Source organism: Protopterus annectens, chromosome 1.part1, assembly GCF_019279795.1.
Source record: "Protopterus annectens isolate FY-2018-M chromosome 1.part1, PAN1.0, whole genome shotgun sequence".
NCBI classification, from domain to species: Eukaryota; Metazoa; Chordata; order Ceratodontiformes; family Protopteridae; genus Protopterus; species Protopterus annectens.
The window spans coordinates 1657687940-1657707836 of NC_056726.1; the positions used below are offsets into that span (position 1 = coordinate 1657687940).

The 19897-nt window shown below is 37.1% G+C and overlaps 1 protein-coding gene across 1 annotated transcript in view; it reads left to right on the plus strand.

Annotated features, from left to right (window-relative positions):
* The window catches only part of GRIK3 (glutamate ionotropic receptor kainate type subunit 3), a 2817598-nt gene that overhangs the window by 1080562 nt on the left and 1717139 nt on the right, over positions 1-19897 (plus strand). The window contains exon 7 of the mRNA XM_044083835.1: positions 1408-1551. Within this exon, the coding sequence (XP_043939770.1) occupies positions 1408-1551 (144 nt within the window). The remainder of the gene's footprint in view (positions 1-1407; positions 1552-19897) is intronic.

Below are 19897 nucleotides of genomic sequence, written 5' to 3' on the forward strand. Positions count from 1 at the left end.
AAGCTCTGTTTGTTAACTAGTCCATTCGTAACTGAGATGCCATTATCCATCCTGATGAGTTTGTATATATTAAAGCATCTAAACAAAAACCCAGGCCTTCTCATTATTTGTAATAGAGACGAACGAACGACCAGTATGTTTGAGCATATACTTGATAATCATCAAAGCAGAGGAAATAAAGTATATGCACACATATATATATATATATATATATATATATATATATATATATATATATATATATATTATATTTATTCTCTTTATGAAATTCAAGGAAAACATCCTGCTACATATTCCTTTTGGGTGGGTCTTCTTTAACATGTTGAAAAGTCGATCAAGGTACACAAAAAATATATATATTTTGGTGTCTTTCTGAAATATTAAAGAAATAGCTAAAATATTCCTGCAGTGTATATGTGAAAATAGTGACAACTTGTAACTCTACAGCATCTCTGTGATATGGCTTGCTATAACTGTCCATAAGCTAGTCTGAGTCTGAAAGCAGTAAGCATGAAACGTGAAGATATGTGTCATGAAACATTGTGGAATATTTGGTTCATTATCCTTTTGTGGAAGTTTTGAAGTAATGCTACTAAAACGAATGAGAATATCAAAGAGCAGTTCTGTTTTTTCTGTGCTTCAAATGAAGGAGAAAAATCAACAGAGCAAAAAGTAAAATGGATGAGATGCTGTTAAGTAAAATGACAGTTTAAATACAAAGTTTTGCAAAACTCTCTGTACAGTATACCATTAATCTACATCAGTGTCATACCTTTCAACTGACCAGATTTTCACAGAATGTCCAGATTTTTGCCTCATATTTTAGGCCTGTTTCTCATAAAATTGTGTTTTTCTGGCAAATCACTAGCAACTTATTGAGGACTGAAGTCAGAAAATAATGGCAAACATTTGTGTTTTAGACTTCATATCCATCAGAAAATTCATGCTAATGCAAAACCTATTAGTCTATCAACGTTCTAAGTTTATAAGAGCAATATTTAAAAAGTGTCCCTAATTTTGGGGCTTTGTCCCCCCATTATTTGTGGCTTCATCCAGATTTTTTGCTCTAAGAGGTTGAGACGTATGCGCAATGTGCAACAACCTTTATGTAGGCTATATTGAGTTTAGTAGGACATATTGTTCTTCCATGTATGGTTTGCCAGGATTTTGCTCCTTGCCTTAAGGAGTTCATTCTGTACCTAAAGAACTGTAACAAACATTTCAATTAATCATCATTTTATAAAAATGAGATTCAGAAATGTATATGCACATAGTATATGCTTGGGAAGTCACTTTATTAAGCAGGTTTTAATTTTTTTTTAATAAATAATATCTGAATTGATTTAAATTTGTAATATTTTCATTTTGATCTCTTGTCAACTCAAATACCATTCCCCTTTATTTCAGACAGATGCTGCTCTGATGTATGATGCAGTCCACATTGTGTCCGTATCTTATCAGAGAGCACCACAGATGACTGTGAATGCCTTACAGTGTCATCGGCACAAACCCTGGAGATTTGGTGGTCGCTTCATGAATTTCATAAAAGAGGTAACAAACACAGCCAGAGTTAAAGATTTTTATGATCTTTTGAAAGATAGCTATCTTATTTTTTATAAACATGTTACATATGTGGGGAAAAGTCTGAACCTTGACAGACATTTAAATATGTTTCTGTGGGTTATTTATTCCTGAATGAAATGGAGGGTTTCCCATTCCCTTAATAAACGTCATCTGTATTTTGAGACTCATTTTCAGTGGCGCAAGAAAGCTACAGCAGGCACTGAGAATCTGTAATTTTATGTGATTCAGAGACATGTTTAGCCATAATGATGAAGGTCTGATTATCTGTATGTCTTTAAAGCACTTTTCTGGGGTTATTGCCACTGGTGGTCTATGCAGCACATTGGCATAGGAGGCAACCTCCCTCAATCATTCCAAATACAGACAGTACAGACAGACAGACAAACAGACACACACACACACACACACACACACACACACACACACACACACACACACACACACACACACACACACACACACACACACACACACACACACACAATGTACACACTTGCTATTCACTTAACATAACTCCCCCTAACTCAGTTTTAATTCACAATAATTTTTCCACTTTAGTATGATTCATTTTTTCTTTTTTGGGTGTTGTCTAAAGGAAGGTGTATCAGTTGAATTATAGCTAATACCATTTGAATTTTAACAAAATACTATTTTTGTTAAAAAAAACAGGTTATACAAAATAAAAAGAAAGTTGTAGTCATTTCAGTATACACTTTGCGATAGTAAAACAGTACGTGGAAGAAAAACAAGGCTATAAAGCCAATGAGAAACTAAGCTATAGTTATATATTATGAAGAAAAAAATGACCAGTGTTGTATTAAACAGGTTCAGCAATGAAGAATGCAATACACTCCACTTACCCCAGCAACTGGTCTAGCCTTCCCGCCTTCTGTAGCAGGTGATCATTTACTCCAAAATTTCCTGCTCTACTAGAATCAAAAATCATAGTAGTTAGCATGGGGTACCCATGACAGCAGAGGGAATGTATATACATTCCAGTTCTTGGGTACATTTTACTTACTGTAATACAGAAGCTGTCTCTCTCTCTCTCTCTCTCTTACTAACTGTTCTTCTCATTGGTGGAGAAGGTCTGGGTTGCACATTTGTAGATTACTATAGTTATGACAGTGTTTCTCACCAAAGTAAATCATGCCAGCAGCATTTATTTATTTACGTACTTTTGTATTTATTATTGTATTTATTTTAAACTATTTGTTGACCAGTTAAGCGAGATGGTCTGTTGACTTTTTTGAGCCAAGACCGAAGCTCAAAAAGTAGAAAAGTACATTAAAACCTTACATATAATATTCAAAATTAGTAAACATCAAAATTCAGTACATAATGATGAGCTTCAATGCAGCCAGGGTAAGACTGAGAATATATAGTCAGAGTGCTTTGAGAAAAGAACAAAGTAGGAAAAATAAGAAAAAAAAATCTAATCAATATATGCATAAAATACAGTAGAGTGATACATACAATGTATAAGAGATATACTCCTATATAAATATGAAGTCATCATCATTCACCTCCCTGACACGCATGTGCTAGGCATCTAGTTCATATAGGGGACTTTCATAATCCGTCTGCAGTTGTGCTCTGTGCTTTTCTTTTTATTGAGACAGGTGTGCAGAGCTCTTGCATTCCCTGCTATATGACTTGATAGCATTGCCAGGGTTCGATTCACTTTCCAGGTCCGGTCCAGGAATGAAAATGAGGGATTGCATGTTGCAGAGAGCATTTGATGGACATTGAAATACAGTCCAGAAGCATGACGCACACCTAGAGCACTGTGCTTAGAATAGTCAGTAGCACAGGTAAAAGAAACATTAGCATGGCCAGGCTCCAGTGGATTGCACACTCTACCTAACCACCATGATCAAGTGTATCTATGATGATCACATGGGTGGTACAATGACAATGGTCAGTCTCACAATGCAAATCTTTAGTAGCACAGCCTGCCTCCGAACAGTATTGGGACCAGACTCCACAGGTGCTCACACCACATGTGACCTCAGTGATAACATGAAAAAGGGGTGAAATTACACTAAATTACCGCTTTTGGATAATAGGTATAGTAGAAGTCCCAATTCAGTGTACATGCATTTATACTTGGAGCTTTTTTTCTCTGGGATTTTGATGAAAAGAAGCAATTTATGTCCAGATTTTTATTTTTTTTATTTTTTATTTCGCATTTGTTTACTGGGAACGTCCAACTGGACACAGGTCCTTTTTCAGCAGTGGCCTCGAGGAGAAAAGCTCCAATTTCATACAGACTCCTCAGAGATGACCTCTGTCTGACATACTAGGTGATCTCGGACCCCGCATTGATGGGACTGCTGCAAGTCAAGCTCCACTTAAATAACCCACACACGTGGCCTCATCCTGGTCTGTGACATCAATAGGACTTGCTGGCGGGACAGATTTGTGTCCCAGAGACGCCCCCATCTATGGAATAAACTCCCTCTCCACGCCAAGCAGAGTATCACTTTACCCCTTTTTACGTGCAGTCTGGATAACTGGATGGGAAACAGAAAATATATTCCTGGGATTCCACCTGTGTCCTGCTGGACAGGGGCATCGGGTGCTGATTTGTCTATGCATGGGCTAAACTCTTAGGTAGGCTTATAAGGGCCTTAGGGCCAATACCCTAGTAACTTGTTATGGTCCTATGATCCTATAATTACAGTAAATACAACAGATAGAAAAAACATTATTATAAAAGAAGGCAAAATACAACAATAATATAAAAGCAGGCAAAATTCAACAATTAGTATAAAAGTAAGCAAAATACAACATATAAAAATGCTTTAACATAGCCCAGATAATTGTCAAATAACCAGACTGACATTCTTAAGTGTATGCAAAAAAAATACAGTCACAGTTTATGATTCATAATGGATCACGTTAAAATTTTTTTTTGAGAGAATACAATTGCAGTTATACAAGTATACATAATGTCAGTAATGGTGTGGATCCTACAATGTATTTTCAAGGAGAGAAATAGGACATGAATAGGTTTATGCACCTAAGGTAATAGAAATGTTAGAAACTAGCCAAGAGAGGTACAGGAGCATGGCCAAGTATCAATTAAATGTGATTTCATAAGCTTTTTGAATAGTAATGTAGAGTCAAGAAAATCGGACAAATCCTAATCATGCAAGCATTGGCAAACGTATAGACAGAAAGAGCCAAAAATCTTTAACGTATCAATAATGACCACTGGTTTTGTATTTTAATAATCCAAGTTGATAACTTTCTTCCTTAAAATGATTTCTTTATTGATATATTATAAATCGTGGTAGGTGAGTGCATAATATTTTATTTCAATCTGAAGAAGTGTTTATATACAGTGTAATTGCAGTAAAACAAGTGTCATTAGAGTAACATGCATTTTTTTCGTGTTACATTTTAATATTTCTTTGTGATAGTTCAGTGCATGTATTACAGATACCTTGTGGGTTCTTAATTTTAATTTTGACCTGTGGAGCTGGGAAATCCTTTGGACAGGAGGACATGGAGGGTGTGTGCTTTTGTAATTGTGTCTGAGAGGTTGCAGATTGGGATGTGTTGATTGGCGGAAGAAGTGGGTGTATGTATGCGTGGGTGGAAAGTGTTGCATATGTTGAAAAGCATTGGAAAAGTGGTCTAGAGGTGTGGTCAACAGGGAGGGAAGGGAGTTGATAGGAGCAGAAACCCGGTTTGAATGTAAACTACGTATTGGGGCTAGGGGAGCGAGTTGTGACTCTATTGGAGGAGAAGCATGGGTCTGTGTACAAGTAGGCTAGATGTGTGACGTATGAAGGGAATTTGGTGAAAGGAGTAAATCAGGTCAATGATCGGAGGGTGTGCGGGCAGAAACGATTGCTGTAGCTGGTAGTGGGCTGGGCAGGTGTCATGTGGCAGAGGCTGTGAAAAATATGAATGTAGAGCAGATGGATGTTAGTGAGGATGGTAGTTTATTCCTAATTTTGGGTATGAAGTTTGAGAAGTGTGAGTCAATGGCTGATTTCTTTGCTTTGGAGATCTCCAGAAGAAATTTATTGCTAGAGCAAATGGAATGGTTGTTAGTGTATAGCTGTAAAAGGTTCTGGAGTGTAGGGATATTTTCTAGTTGATGCAGGATTTTATGAGCGAAGGTTAGTTGGTTAAAGAGTAGTAGTTGTGGGAGTTGTAACCAGTTTAGCATTTTAAGAGAGGTACAGTGGTGTGTTCTTTATGGGGAGTCAGTGGCAAACCTAGCAATGCTATGGACAGATGGACAATCCCTTTAAAGAAATGCTAATAAATAAATATAAATAAATAACAGTCACCATTCAGTGGGAGACTGTATTACAGCGAACAACATTGGGAGTCTGAAGAAACAAGCTGACAGAACACAGAAGACAGGCAGGAGAGATCAAAGTCTCTTGTGGGAGAGTGTCCATATGACCAAGGCAAAAGGAGCAGACAGGATTAGTTACAGCCATGTGCTGGATTTGCCCACACTAGACAGTGCTGAAAAATTGGTTGAGCACAGCTGATATGCAAAGCATGTTGGCTTAGATGGCATATAATGTTCCTGAGACAGGCACGCTATCCTCAACAGCCTCCAACACCAGGCAGGGATTGTAACATCATTGTAGCTGATGCTAATCTGGTTCCACTGTGGCCTCCAAAAATGGCCTTTAACACTCACCTGTATGTGGACAGTGCTCACCTGGCTCCTATTTAGTCAGTACCAATGACCATAAACATTCACATGGCCAAGGCAACACCTGTTGGATGCAGCCTCTGATATCTTGCAGTGCCCTAACCATGTGTATGCTTACTGTGATCATGCTGATGACCTATCCCCCTATGCAGCATTGATTTCCCCTGATGCTGTGACCCCCAGATGAACAAATGATGGGAACCTCTCTGCATATCATGGTCAGTTAGTGCAGTGTAATATATACTCTCAGAATGTTATTGCATGCATCATTTTCATTCTGTATTTATCTTATCACAACCCACAATTGTGGAGACTATACTTCATGTTTGCTAGTTCCATCATGTATTGTGCCCAGCTGTGCCTCACCAGAAGGCCTGCTGCAGCTAGTTCATCTGATAATGATGCATCTTGTGGCACCTTCTCCACTGCAGCACAGTTACGTCAGTCAATGCTATGTGCTCCCCTTACCTTAATCATCTTCATACACATGGCACAGGTGACAAATATTTGCACAGGCCTCCTTAGCATAGTGCCGCACATTAGCAAGTGAATCTGACCAAACATTTGACAATGTTCCATGTCTGCTACAGTGCAACACTGTATGCCATGTCTCCCATAATCTTAGCTGAAGCTGTGGATGGAGGGCATTAGTCATTAGTCATGATTCCAAGAGACAACCATCATCACCTGCAGCAGGCACTATTATAAGTGTATCCTACCTGTGCTCATGGGATCAGTCTTCCTGCCCTATGTAGATAGCAATGGGTGGACTTATTAACTAGATGATGGTGTAGAAAATTCAACAATACCCATAAAAATGCTTTACAAGAAGTGCCTTAATTGTGCACAAACATATATAAAATTCACACTTCACATCACCAGGTAGCTCTTACAATAGAAGACCTTTCAGATAATATACTGGATGCCATGTGGTATGGTGACTTGATACCAATATGGGTACAGTCAGATGTGGGTGAAGTCAACTGCCCCCAAGATCTCAGGGGAAAAATGTTATCCTGTAGAATGCCCACATAGTGGTGGTAGTTGTCTCTTCTGCTGTTCACTGAAACCACACATGATCTTCCACATGCATAAGTGCCAATTCAAAGAACTGTGTATGATTCAAGAACCTGAGTACTGTGAACCCCCTACAGTTGTTAATGCTACAAAAATCTTCAGGTCCATTGGGATTGGTAGACCACTTATCCCTTTTGATCCTATGAAAGGATGGCACATAATGGGACAGCTTCCTATGTCCAAGTTAAAGACATTGATTCATTCTGCCTCCATTTGCCTATTGTGTGGCTTTGAGCAAATCATTTAACCAGACAGTGCTCCTGGACTGCCCACGAAAAGGATCATTTGTGTCTAATGTGCTTAGCTGGTTGAGAAATGTCTTGGAAAAAAAAACATATCTACTAGTATTCGGATGATGTCTCCATCCACACAGTAGCCATTGGCTATGTCCTGGATTTGGAGGTGATGATAAGTTCTTCAGTACTGTAAAAGTGAGGGCAGTAGTGTGCAACACTGAGGATAGTGACTTTCAACATAGCCACTAATACATGTTGACCAGCTATAGCAGATAACTTCTAGCATCTTAGTATGACTATGATATCTGTTCACAAAAATAAATAAATAAAGATTATGTTCAGATGAGTTGGTCACACAGCTCATTGTGCTATTTTTTTCTACGTTTATGAATCACACAGACATTTTTGATTTCATCATTTCCTTACAAAATGCTTCTAACTTCGATACGGACACTCACTTGCATGTCAGTTTGAAGTAATTTGCATGTTGTGCATACCATGGTCAGCGTGTCTTTGTCTCTGAATCACCCCCTTGCTCTGTATCACCACTTCCTGTGCTATTTTAGCTAAGATTGACCATCATCAGTTTGTAAATTCTAACAATATTGACAGTGAGAGGGCAAAGCCCCTTTCCAGCAGAGGCATATAGAGAAAATCATCACATTATATGCCTTTCCACAGGAAGCTAGCATGAGAAAACCGTAAAAACGTAATGCCAGCCCAGCTCGCTGGAATTTTGTAAATAATTATAGGGCATTTGTGTATATTTATATGATTTATATAGAAGTGTGACAGAAGGAGATACTGCCAGAATAGCTATCTGGTATTTTGAAAATAGTTGTATGCCATTTGTGAATATCAGCATGATTCAACTGCTATATTAGAACTGTATGTTATGTGCGTATCAAACTGCTGATACAGAAGTATGTAATGGACAGGGTTTGTACAGTACTGAACTTAAAAGGTGTATCCACAATGTACCTACTAGAACTTAGAAGATTAACTTGCAAAACTTGAGTACATTTCCTTGCAGAAGTTGTTCAGCCTGTACATTTATTTTTACCTGTCTGTCATACACGCACCCAGTTTTACGATTCACAATTAATGTTGATTTTTATGCTGACTGCAAAACGTGTAAGCTTGTATATTTTTCTTTCTGTCAACTATGTCATGCATTTTATGTTGGCAAGACAAATAGACCCTTTAGGTATAGGATCCTTGAACATCAGAGAGACATAAAGAATAAAAAAGATAGTAATGCCTTAGCAGCACATATTATGAGCCATGGTACCACACACTCATTTAGGTTCTTTGTATTGCAAGTTTTAGACACTAATTTAAGAGGAGGTGATTTTAAAAACCACACTGAAACTATAGAACAAAAGTGGATTTTATTGTTGAATGCAGAAAAAACACCTGGTCTAAATGTTTTTTTTTTTTCATTGAAACCCTTCTGAAAGGTCGTAGACTTAGACATAAATAATATGTTTTATTTTTATATATATATTTTTATAAGTGCAATATGCTTGCATACATTTTTATAGCTGTTTTTATTCATGATATATGAATGTGTTTTCTGCAGTATGTGTTCTTTTAAAAAATGTATACCTTTTTGATGACATCATAATTAAGGGCCTTTTATTGGTCACACTTTGTATAAAAGACTTGTATTTCTTAATTAATATTGTCTGATGAAGCGGTGTGGTCACCGTGAAAGCTCTTACCACTCTTTTGGATACATCTATTAAAGTTCCTGGATTTTAGCCTGTTGGTTTGGTATTTCTTCATTTATTTTATTCTTATTTTTGTCTTACCAACCTTTATCCTGCTACCATATATATTTTTTGCTTTAGTTGAGACTGAAGTACTTTATTGCTGGGACATAAACAATAGATGTTATCTTTCAGTTTCAGTCAACAGGAGACAGGATGTATATACTAGGGGACTCTCTGTAGAAGTTTTTTATTGTTTTAGGACTCACAGGGAGATGCTAAATGCTGGTAGTTTCTGACAATGGGATTTAGCTTGGGAACTAAAGTCAGGTGACAAAAAAATGATGTCATCCAAGATAACCCTGCAGTAATATTTGATATTAATTTAAGAACTGTCTGAGAGAGAGTAAGAGAGAGAGAGAGAGAGAAAGAGAGAGGGCATTTTGTATTTTGCCTTTGACCTGGAAACATCCATTCACTTGCCTTGCTGTAAGTAAGTTAACTAGGGTACAGTAATTTCTTTTAGATTCAGTAAAGACTATAGTAAGGGTTAGTTTAGATGTTTTCTGTATTTATTTGAGACTTTCCTGCAATGTTGTTTTAAGTATTTCCTGTGGTTTTGGTTCTGACGTTACTGTGATGATTTATTGAGTATTTTCTTGTTCTTTTATTATTTATTATTAAATATATTTAAACCTATCTTTGTGGCTGATATTTGTGAGGCATATTTAAGTGCTTAGCGTACTTGCATATTTATTTGATGACACTGTGGGCCACTCCTAGTAGCCTTGCTTTTGGTCAAACTACCATTTGGATTAATAATATCATTGCATTGTAGGATTGAACATGGACACCCTTTGTTAAGGGCCTTAAAATAGCTGATAAGTAGTGGCTGGTGGCAGTGGAAACTACCTTATAGTCTGGGCAGAAGGGGCATAGCTAGTAAACCTGTGTCAACCTTTCCCAGGTGTGTGTGTGTGTGTGTGTGTGTGTGCGTGTGTGTGTGTGTGTGTGTGTGTGTGTGTAGCCACTTGGGCAGGGACATGAAGCACTGGTTGAACAGAAAGGGTGTAAGAGGTCTTGGTTTGGCCACTCAGCTGAGATCTCAACCCTATAGCTGTGCCAGTGGAGAGTCTTATTGGTGATTTGGAGAAAGAGCCAGAAACCACACCCAGACTGACTGTGGTCTCTGTGGGCTCTTAAGGGATATTGCACTTTACTCTGTGTGCACTTGTCATTCTCCCAGTGTGTACATTCCCCACTGTTGCCAGTGGTGAGGATTGAGGGTCCTTGATTACAGGGCCAGTGCAGGGGCGCCACACATAACATTAAGCAATATATAAATAGTTGATCATCATGCTGAATACAGCACACAGTGTTTACAGCATGCTAAGGTCACACATATCTAAAGAACATTTGACATTTTACAGTTTATGCATGAAGTCACACTAAAATTTTAGTACACAGTCCATATGTAAGGCATGTGTGTGTGTTTTATCTATGTAGTTTTCCACTTGATCCAGGTAACATATTACTTAATTTGGCGGAATGACAAGTGGATTTAGTAATTGCACTGGCAGTAGAACAGAATTGTTTAGTTGATAGATATTAATTCATTGGGATTTTTAAAATGTAGATGGGAAATGATTTGAACAATAAGGAGGCTTAGTAATGGAGGGGGGGGGTGTTGCAAGTGCATGACCATTTTGTTGACAGGTGATATTTTCAAGGTGGTTTTAAATAGTGAATGCAAAGATGTATTTCTGATGCTTGTAGGGAGAGTTCCACAGTTTAGAAATTTATTCAGAGTATAGACTGTCATCATTATGATTTTTAGATTTCTGAATGAAAGATAAGTGTTAGTTCAGTAAACATAGTTCTTTTGGGATGAATATCGGTTTAGTAACTGACTGGTTGCAGAGCATCCAGCATGGCTGCAGAAGATGTAGTGGACAGTCTTAATGTGAGTCTAGGCTAAAAGATAAGGTAGCTCCAGACAGTTAAAGGACTGAAGTGAAAGACAGTGATGTGATCAATTAATGTAGCTACTTGCAAACTTTGCAATCTTATAATATGATTGCTGTAGCTTGGCAAGCTAAGACGATTGGAGGTTAACCAAAATTGATGAGATGCACAGGAGACCATGGAGCTGATACTTCTGGGATACACTATTACATGCACAGTCTGATAGAAAAGGTTTGACTTTTTAAAATAGTCTAAGCTTATAGTTGATTTTTTGAACAGCATATTGGACACGATAATCAAATCTTTATATATTGGCAATTATTATACACAGTATTTTTATGTTTTGTACTACCTTATTTCTAGTATAAGCAACTGATAATATTTTTAAGTCACAGTAGTTTTATTTTTTTGGAGACTGGCATAGTGATTCAGGTGTCTACCTCACAGAGAGCACAGAATTTGATTCAAACCCTTGAGGGAAATTGGCTAGGCTTAAAATGGTCTATAAAGGCAGCTAGCACAATACTTACCTATGACTCTATAATTGATTGGTTGGAGGTGAAAATACCATTAGCTTAGGTTTCTTTACATTTAGGAGTAGTTTAGATTGCCGAAGCCATTTTTCAGTGCTTATAAAGGCATGCTGTAGATCACTTTGGAGCTGTCTAACTGAAGAGAATGCACACATTAGTGTTGAGTTGTCGGCACATTGGAGATTTGCTGGGAAATTGGATTTATGCATATTATTATAAATATATTAAACAGTAATGGTCCTAATATTGGGCCTTGTGGCACTCAATGTTGTTTCCTGAGGAGCTGCTAGCTCATTTGCCCAGTGTACACCATATGTTTAGCGGCTAAGTTAAATATAAAAAACAATTGACTGTATTGTTTGTGAGGCCCATGTACTTAATCCCAGCTAATAATATGGGATGTGAGAATGTATCAAGTGCTCTGGATGCATCTAGAAATAAAGATGCAAACATTTCACCCTGATTCCATCTTTCATAAACATAATTTATGAAAGATGGTAAATGTTTCTGTGCTGTAGCCTGGTCTAAATCCATTGTGTATTGCAGGAAGTAATTTGTTCTCTGAAAGTTGATCTACTGTAGGTGAGCATATTATTTTCAAATATTTCAGAAAGTGGGGAAAAGATGGCTATAAGTCTATACTTTGCCATCTCAAGTGATTTGCCACCTTCATATATAAATGAATAGTATAGTATTGTTTCTAGAGTTTTGGGACTACAGTTTCTTGGACAGATCAGTTTCTAAGTTTATCTACTGCAAATGCAATGGCATCTGCAGCTATTGTCAGATACTGTACTGGAATGCTGTTTCCTATAAGAAAGGCAGGTTTATGTTTTTGGATATTATTTTATAATGCTGGGTGGAGATGAGATAATTGAGAATATACTAATGCTACTGTCTACATTACTTACTGTTGAATTGGATGCACCATGTTAGCAGCATTTATGTAAAATAATTAAATCTGTATTCTGTGTTTTAGTTTGTTTCACCTGTGAAAAGGTAAGGTTCTGATTTTTTATCAAGCAAAATAAGTTTATTTATTGTTGAGCAAAACTATTTTGGAGGTTTATTGTGTTTTTTTTTCTGCAGAGAAGTACAGTAGTTTTGCTTACCATTTAGAATGATATTCTTGAATGGGTTTTACAAGTGCTGATAATGTTGCAGATTGTTTTTTTCCTTTAAATAGCATTTTTTTACGGTTTATCTTTCTGGTGCATTAACTTTTCATATCTGTTGTAAGCCATGGTGCAGGTTTTGATTTGAATCCTTTTTTACACTGAAGTGCAAAGGAGTTTGCTATGCAGAGGAAGGTTTTGTTGAAAACAGTTACTGCATCATCTAAAAAGCAGTGCTTTAATGCTTCCTAGTTGCCATGAATAAGGATAGACAAGAACATGTTCATATCAAATTTGGTTGCATCTCTAACTGTTTTATATTGAATGTGTCTGAATTTTGGTGTATTTCAATACAGAGAGGACTGGGTTATGATCACCGATTGTATCAGGCATGCTTCCTGCATAGGCAGTTTTCATGGAATCAGATGTCAGTATCCAGTCCAAGATATTTTCTTTTCCAGTAACTTTATTTGTTATTTTGGTCATATGTATAAACAATGTTAATCCATATTGATACTGGAGTAAATAGTTTTCTTAGTATCCTTGGGTCAATCAATATTAGGGTTACTAAAGATTGTTGGTTCATAGCTGAATACTAGACTAATTGCCTTGAAGGGTCATTTTAAGCTCAATGAATAACCTAAGGTCAGAATCAAACCTTGTACCTTGTGTTCATAAGGTGAAGACATTAACTATTATGCTAAATAAACCCAATATTTTAAAGGACAAGCATAGGCCTTGAAAAGATTTGAACTTCTGATCCCTCATTTTCTGGACCAGTGTTCTAACCCCTGAGCTACAAAGCCACAACAGTATAGGCACATAGGTAATTACACAATAAAAGACTCATTACTATTCAAAAATGAGCACTCTGATTGGACAGTCCAACCACTGTGCCTGTTAGAAATGTAAGTCCCATATGCATATGCAGTACATCAGTCTAGGGAAGACAACAAAGAAGGCTGAAGTGCTGTTTATACAAACACATTATTTAGGAAAGGTTAGCAATTTCGTTTTTAAAAAATATAACTGTATAATAGCAATAATCCACTCTTGTTTGTCAGTGTATGATGATTTACCTAGTGCTGGCTTTGTTTAATCATTCAAGCTTTGCCCACATTATCAAATCACACTAACTGTGAGTAAATCCTAATATACCCATGCACAGTTGTGAATTATTGCTTAAATATTAGGCTATCCATCTACAGACTATTACAAGCCTAACCAACAACCTAAGGTCAGAATCAGACCCTGCACCTTATATCACTAAGGTAAAGACCCTAACCATCATGGCCAAATCCTTCCATATATAGAGAGTATAGCTATATATAATGATTTATTTTTTAATTAATAATTTTAAGTGAAGTTGCAATGATTTCAAACTTATCAGTGTTTGATGTTTGTATGGGGTGCAAAGTCAGGAGAAAAGCTTTTAAAAATAAAATGGCTACACCTCCAGCTGTTTTAATACAATGATCATTACAGGCAATGTTGTAACCAGAAAGGAGTATTTCTTCATTACTGTATGTGAAATTTAAGCCAGGATTGTATCACTGAGGTAAAGACACTAACCATCATGGCCAAATCCGCCCATATATAGAGAGTATAGCTATATATAATGATTTTTTTTTAATTAATTTTAAGTGACGTTGCTATGATTTCAAACTTATCAGTGTTTGATGTTTGTATGGGATGCATGGTGAGGTGAAAAGCTTTTAAAAATAAAATGGCTAGACCTCCAGCTGTTTTAATACAATGATCATTACAGGCAGTGTTGTAACCAGAAAGGAGTATTTCTTCATTATTGTATGTGAAATGTAAGCCAGGATTCTGTTACTGCAGTTTGCCCATGATGTAGAGAGATATCCAGCTATGCATGTTATGTTTATAAACAATAATTAGCAAGCAATACAGGTGTGTGTGTTAATCAATCCACAGACATGTTTTCAGGCTGCCCATGTTGTGATGTCTCCTGATTTATGAGTAAGAACAGATGAATGTCATGACAGCATAAATGGTAATGTAGGGTAATGGGTAAAATGATAAACAGTAATGCTTTGAAAGTAGAATCAAGAAATACCGAGTCAATGATAATATTAATATAAGGTGATAGTGTTTTATTGGAATGACCAGTTCAAAAAAGCCTCCACTAAGGTACAATGTGTAATTAAGTAATAACCATCAATACTATAAAAAATAGTTATAAATAATAAAAAGAGTTAAGCATAAACAATTTGTAACACAAGCTAAGCTGTTTTAGTGTCTACTACTGGTATCACACTTGACCAAAGAAGAGGAGTATGTTTATACGGATTTCCATTAAACAGGAAGACAGCACATGCCAGATTGTTGTTAAATATCGCCAGTCAAACTGCCAGTAATTATTTTGGTCAATGTTTGTGGCATTTTGTCAATAGTTAATCCATGCAAGGTAACTTGCTGTTCCTGAGAGGCTTAATAGCTGTCTGTGAGACAGCAGCATTAAAAGTTCTTGCTATGGCATATCCTGAAAAGTCAAATGCTTATACATGATCTAGTTATCAAGAAGATTGAAATCATAGTTTGGAGAATGAGATGGAAACAAAACAGTGGAAGTCCGCATATTATTCTTGGAACTAAACAAGTATGTCATTATCTTGTACCTGTATCACCTTTATACATTTCTAGCGTTTCATATGTGGTAGTAAGAACTTATAATATTAAAAGCCCGTACAAGCCATTGGTTTGTAAGTAATAGTAGTGGAGGTTATGCTAATTGAGGGCTAGTAATGTTTTAATCAGAAGAGAAACAGAATTCTGTTCTGAATTTTTTTTAGGAAAATGCACATAGATTAATGTATTTAATAAATGCATGCAGGTTTCTATTAGATGGTCTTAGAAGCATACAGTTCCTTAGGCCATGCACTTTGTTTGAATATGATGAACTAGTACATTACCTATCAAAACGAACTTGAAAGTAGAAAACTAAATAGGAGGATCATAACCTGCAATAGTGTGTTTGAAACTCTTACATCTTTTCTTAGAAGGAGGGATGTCAGTGTTTGATGTTTACAACAAAAGAAGTTTCCATGTTCTATGGCAAGTATGTTGTCATATTGCCAGACATACATCGATGTGTGATGAGTTGATGTTAAACTCTATCGCTTTAGTGAATTCTTTGAATTATTATAAAAGAAATTTAGTATACAAGGTTGGAAAAGGGAGAAACTTCCCAAAAGAGCATAGACATGTCTCAGCTAAACAGTTGTTTCAGTCTAACAAATATCAACAAGTAATTTATAATAGCTCAGTCACTGGGGAAACAGAGGACAGTGCATGAAAAGGCATCTTTTTGAATAAGCACTACATATCACATGTTACTTTCTAACAATTCCAGTGCGGCCCATAAGGTACATAATTCTACATCTCTGATATCATTGTTGTTCTTAACCTTCTGACATTCCCTATTTATCTAGAATAGCAGTTGATCTCAGTTTAATTGAGCAAACTTTATTTAGATTAAACTTAGCTACCTGGAACTCCCTATCATCTAACATTGGATCTCTAACATTGTATAACTTCTCTCAGATCAGGTTTACTCTCATTCTGCTTTCACTGTACTCACTGTAATAACCACTGTCCCTTAACCTTCCAACCTCCATTCTTGACCTTTTCATCTCCCACCGTTTCATCCTATTCCTCCCTCATATTTCCAGATCTAACTTTTTTGTTATTAGTCACGCCTTCTCTTCATCTCACACATCTCCATATTTCCCTTAATTCATGTGCTTTTTCCAAATTATTCTCAATCCTTATATGTCATCAAAGATTTAAATGAAACTGCTCCTCTATGCATGTACTGTTTTTATGCCATTATATTTTCTGTGTAAAATTCATGTTTATTGTTGCATATCCTTGAGATGATGACTGACAATTGCAGCTCTACGTACAGTTCTCTTGTGCTGTGTTCTTCATTTAGATGACCAGTCACTGTCAGATGGTCATCCATTGCTGTGGTTATCGCATCAGTCCATCACGCTGCAGGTCTTCCTCTTTTATACTATAAAAACATGCTGGCTATGCCCTTGCAACTCCCACTCTAATATCATCCACCCCATCCAACTACTACCTTTCTTTCCACTCCACTAACTACCTTGATTATAGCAAGCTCAGATGCTCATAAGCCTAGTACTTATTATACAGCAGGAACTTCTCATTGTTACATTTGTTAATGCCTGTTATGAACTTCACAGATAAAGATTCTAGTTGTCTGCTGATGTACTATGTTCTTCATCTGTAAATATGTTGTAAGTAATTTCTATGTTAAATTGTTAATCGCTATGTAATGTAATGTAACTACTGTCTGCTTATTTTACTGTGGAGCTTTTCTCCCCGGGCCTCCGCTGAAAATCGACCCACATCCAGTCGGACACTCCCGGTTAACAAATTTAAATAAATAAATAAATACTGACCTGTAAGGTAACAGTTTGAGATTTCAGCACCCACAGTAGTGAGTCCAGATATGTGGTGATCAAATGGACAAAAATCTAGAGTTCCATATATTAAGTTAGAGATTGCCCTTTCTACAAATATTCCTTTTTCTCCCAGGTATGGAGATCTTTGAGTTAGTATATATAAGTTTGGAGGTTGCGGGTGGGGTTTGCCCTCTACAAGAAAAGAAGTTTGAAGGAGAAGAGTGATGTTTGATATTCATTATTCTTCTGTATCTGTGGCCTTTTTTTTTTTTTTTTGGAATTGTAGGACTCGTACTTAGACAGTCATGATTTCAACAGGGAGCTAACCTGCAACCTTGTCAGGTATAACATCATTTATTTATTTATTTATTTATTTATTTATTTATTTATTTATTTATTTATTAACTCTTTCTTAACTAAATAGTTCCACTAGTCTAGTAGCATCTTTTCAGGGGAGACCAGAGGTGGTATTTATAGTACAAGGGGAAATCTGGCCAGGGAATTGCTGAACTTCCCATACTCTTTTTGATAAGTGCCCTGGAATCTTTTACATCCACCTGAGCTACCACCAGCTTGAACAGATCAGGCCTCAATTTAATGTCTCATCTGAAGAACGGCACACATAGGAGTGTAACTGCCCCTGTAATGCAGTATCAGCAGTCCATGTACATGGTATGGGAATAGAACCAACAGCCTTCTGTACCAAAGGCAAGGGTGTTACCTATTGTACCACTGACAGACATTTTCCTAATGATCCTTTTCTTATTACCATATTTCCAAATTATTACAGTCAAAATGTCACCGAAGTTCATAGCATCATAGTATCATATCAGGTTATTAGGATAACAGCCTTAAGCCATTTGAAGACTAGCCATTCATTTTCCCAGTTATCATTGCCCATGGACTAGTATGTCTTTGGTATATGCCTGTGAATTTTGGCATCTTCCAAATGCCCCTGTCCATAAGAGCTACAAGTGACAAGTCAAGAATTTGTGATTTCCCATCCATTGGTCCAAATGACATTTGAATAGACTTAGGGAAGAGCTCTGTTTCATATGAATGGGGAGTCTGATCCAGACAAGGGGTAATCTCTAAGACACCTACCTGCCCTCTAACATGTTTTCTTTATGTCACAGACAAGGTTTAGATCTTTAGATTGGGTAATTCTAGTGCTGTTTGTTTTGCAAATGTGGAGCAAATCCATCATGGCAGGTACGGAGATTGCCTTGTATGTTATGCAGGTCAACGTTCAGTAGTCTGCCGGAGACTGAGTACAGGGACAGGGTTTTCAGACTATCCACACAGGACATATTATTCACACCCCGTATTCTTTTATTGACAAACATCTATGGCCACTCCAGCTGTTGCAATTGCTTAGTGAGGTACATGTCAAAGATTGCATCTTACTCGATTATTGGTCTAATAAGGACTGTGTATAGTGGAACTATGATCTCCTTAGATCTGGATGCCATGGCCTTACTTTTAAGTTGCATCACAAAGAAGGTTTTTCTCACTACTATGGACACAAGCTGATCAAAGTTCAGGTTGCTATCAACCTGAGTTCCCAAGTCCCTTACCACTGGGTATACTCTTAACAGAGTGTTATCAATGTTGTAATTTGAAGTGGTGGTTGTTGACTTCCCAAAGGGTATAATTATGTATTTTTTACAGTGAGTATTAGGCCGTGATTATAGCAGCAGTTATTTTTCTGTATCACACCCTCCCAGAGGATATCTACAGCTTTGGGGGATTCAACGATTGCACCCAACTTGCAATTATCAACAAATGTGTTTAACCAAACGTCCTCTACATTTGCCTTGACTTCTGAGAAGTATATTCCAGATAGAAGAGGTCTCAGTATTGATCTCAGTGGGACGCCATTAGTAGCAGGCCAATTGTTGGAGGTGGGTTCCTCCAACCTTATCTTTATATCTTCTGTCTGTGAACTATTTGGCTGTCCATTGTGTGACATAGGAATGTATGCCTACATTTGTGAGTCTCTCTATAAAATCCAAGTGAAGCATTGTGTTAAATGCCTTTGCTGGGCCAAGGTATGCTGTCTGTACAGTTTTGCCCTCATCTATGGCTCTAGTGAACTTCTTGAAGAAGTCCAGCAAGTTTAGTAGACATGACCTGCCCTTGATAAAAACCAACCTGGAATGAGGTCAGTGTTTGAAGATTTCCTATGTTTATCAGGTCCACAATAATTCTTTTCAAGGCCTTGCATATAAGACTAGTCAGCCTTATGGGTCTGTAGTTCCCTGGGTCTGTTGATGGTTTGCCTTTATGTAGAGGGGATGGCTATTGCAGTCCTCCATTAATTAGTGATAAAGTATATATATGGAGGCTGTGGTTGAACAGAAATGTTAGTGGACCTGACAGGTCATGTTCTAATTTATTTAGGAGACATCCTGGGATATTATCAAGACCCCCCCGGTGTAGTGATTTTAGCCCTGGAGAGTGCAGTGAGGGCCTGTTCTTTAGTGATAACTGGAAGAAAAATAGTAGATGATATTTCCTGGGTGGGGATC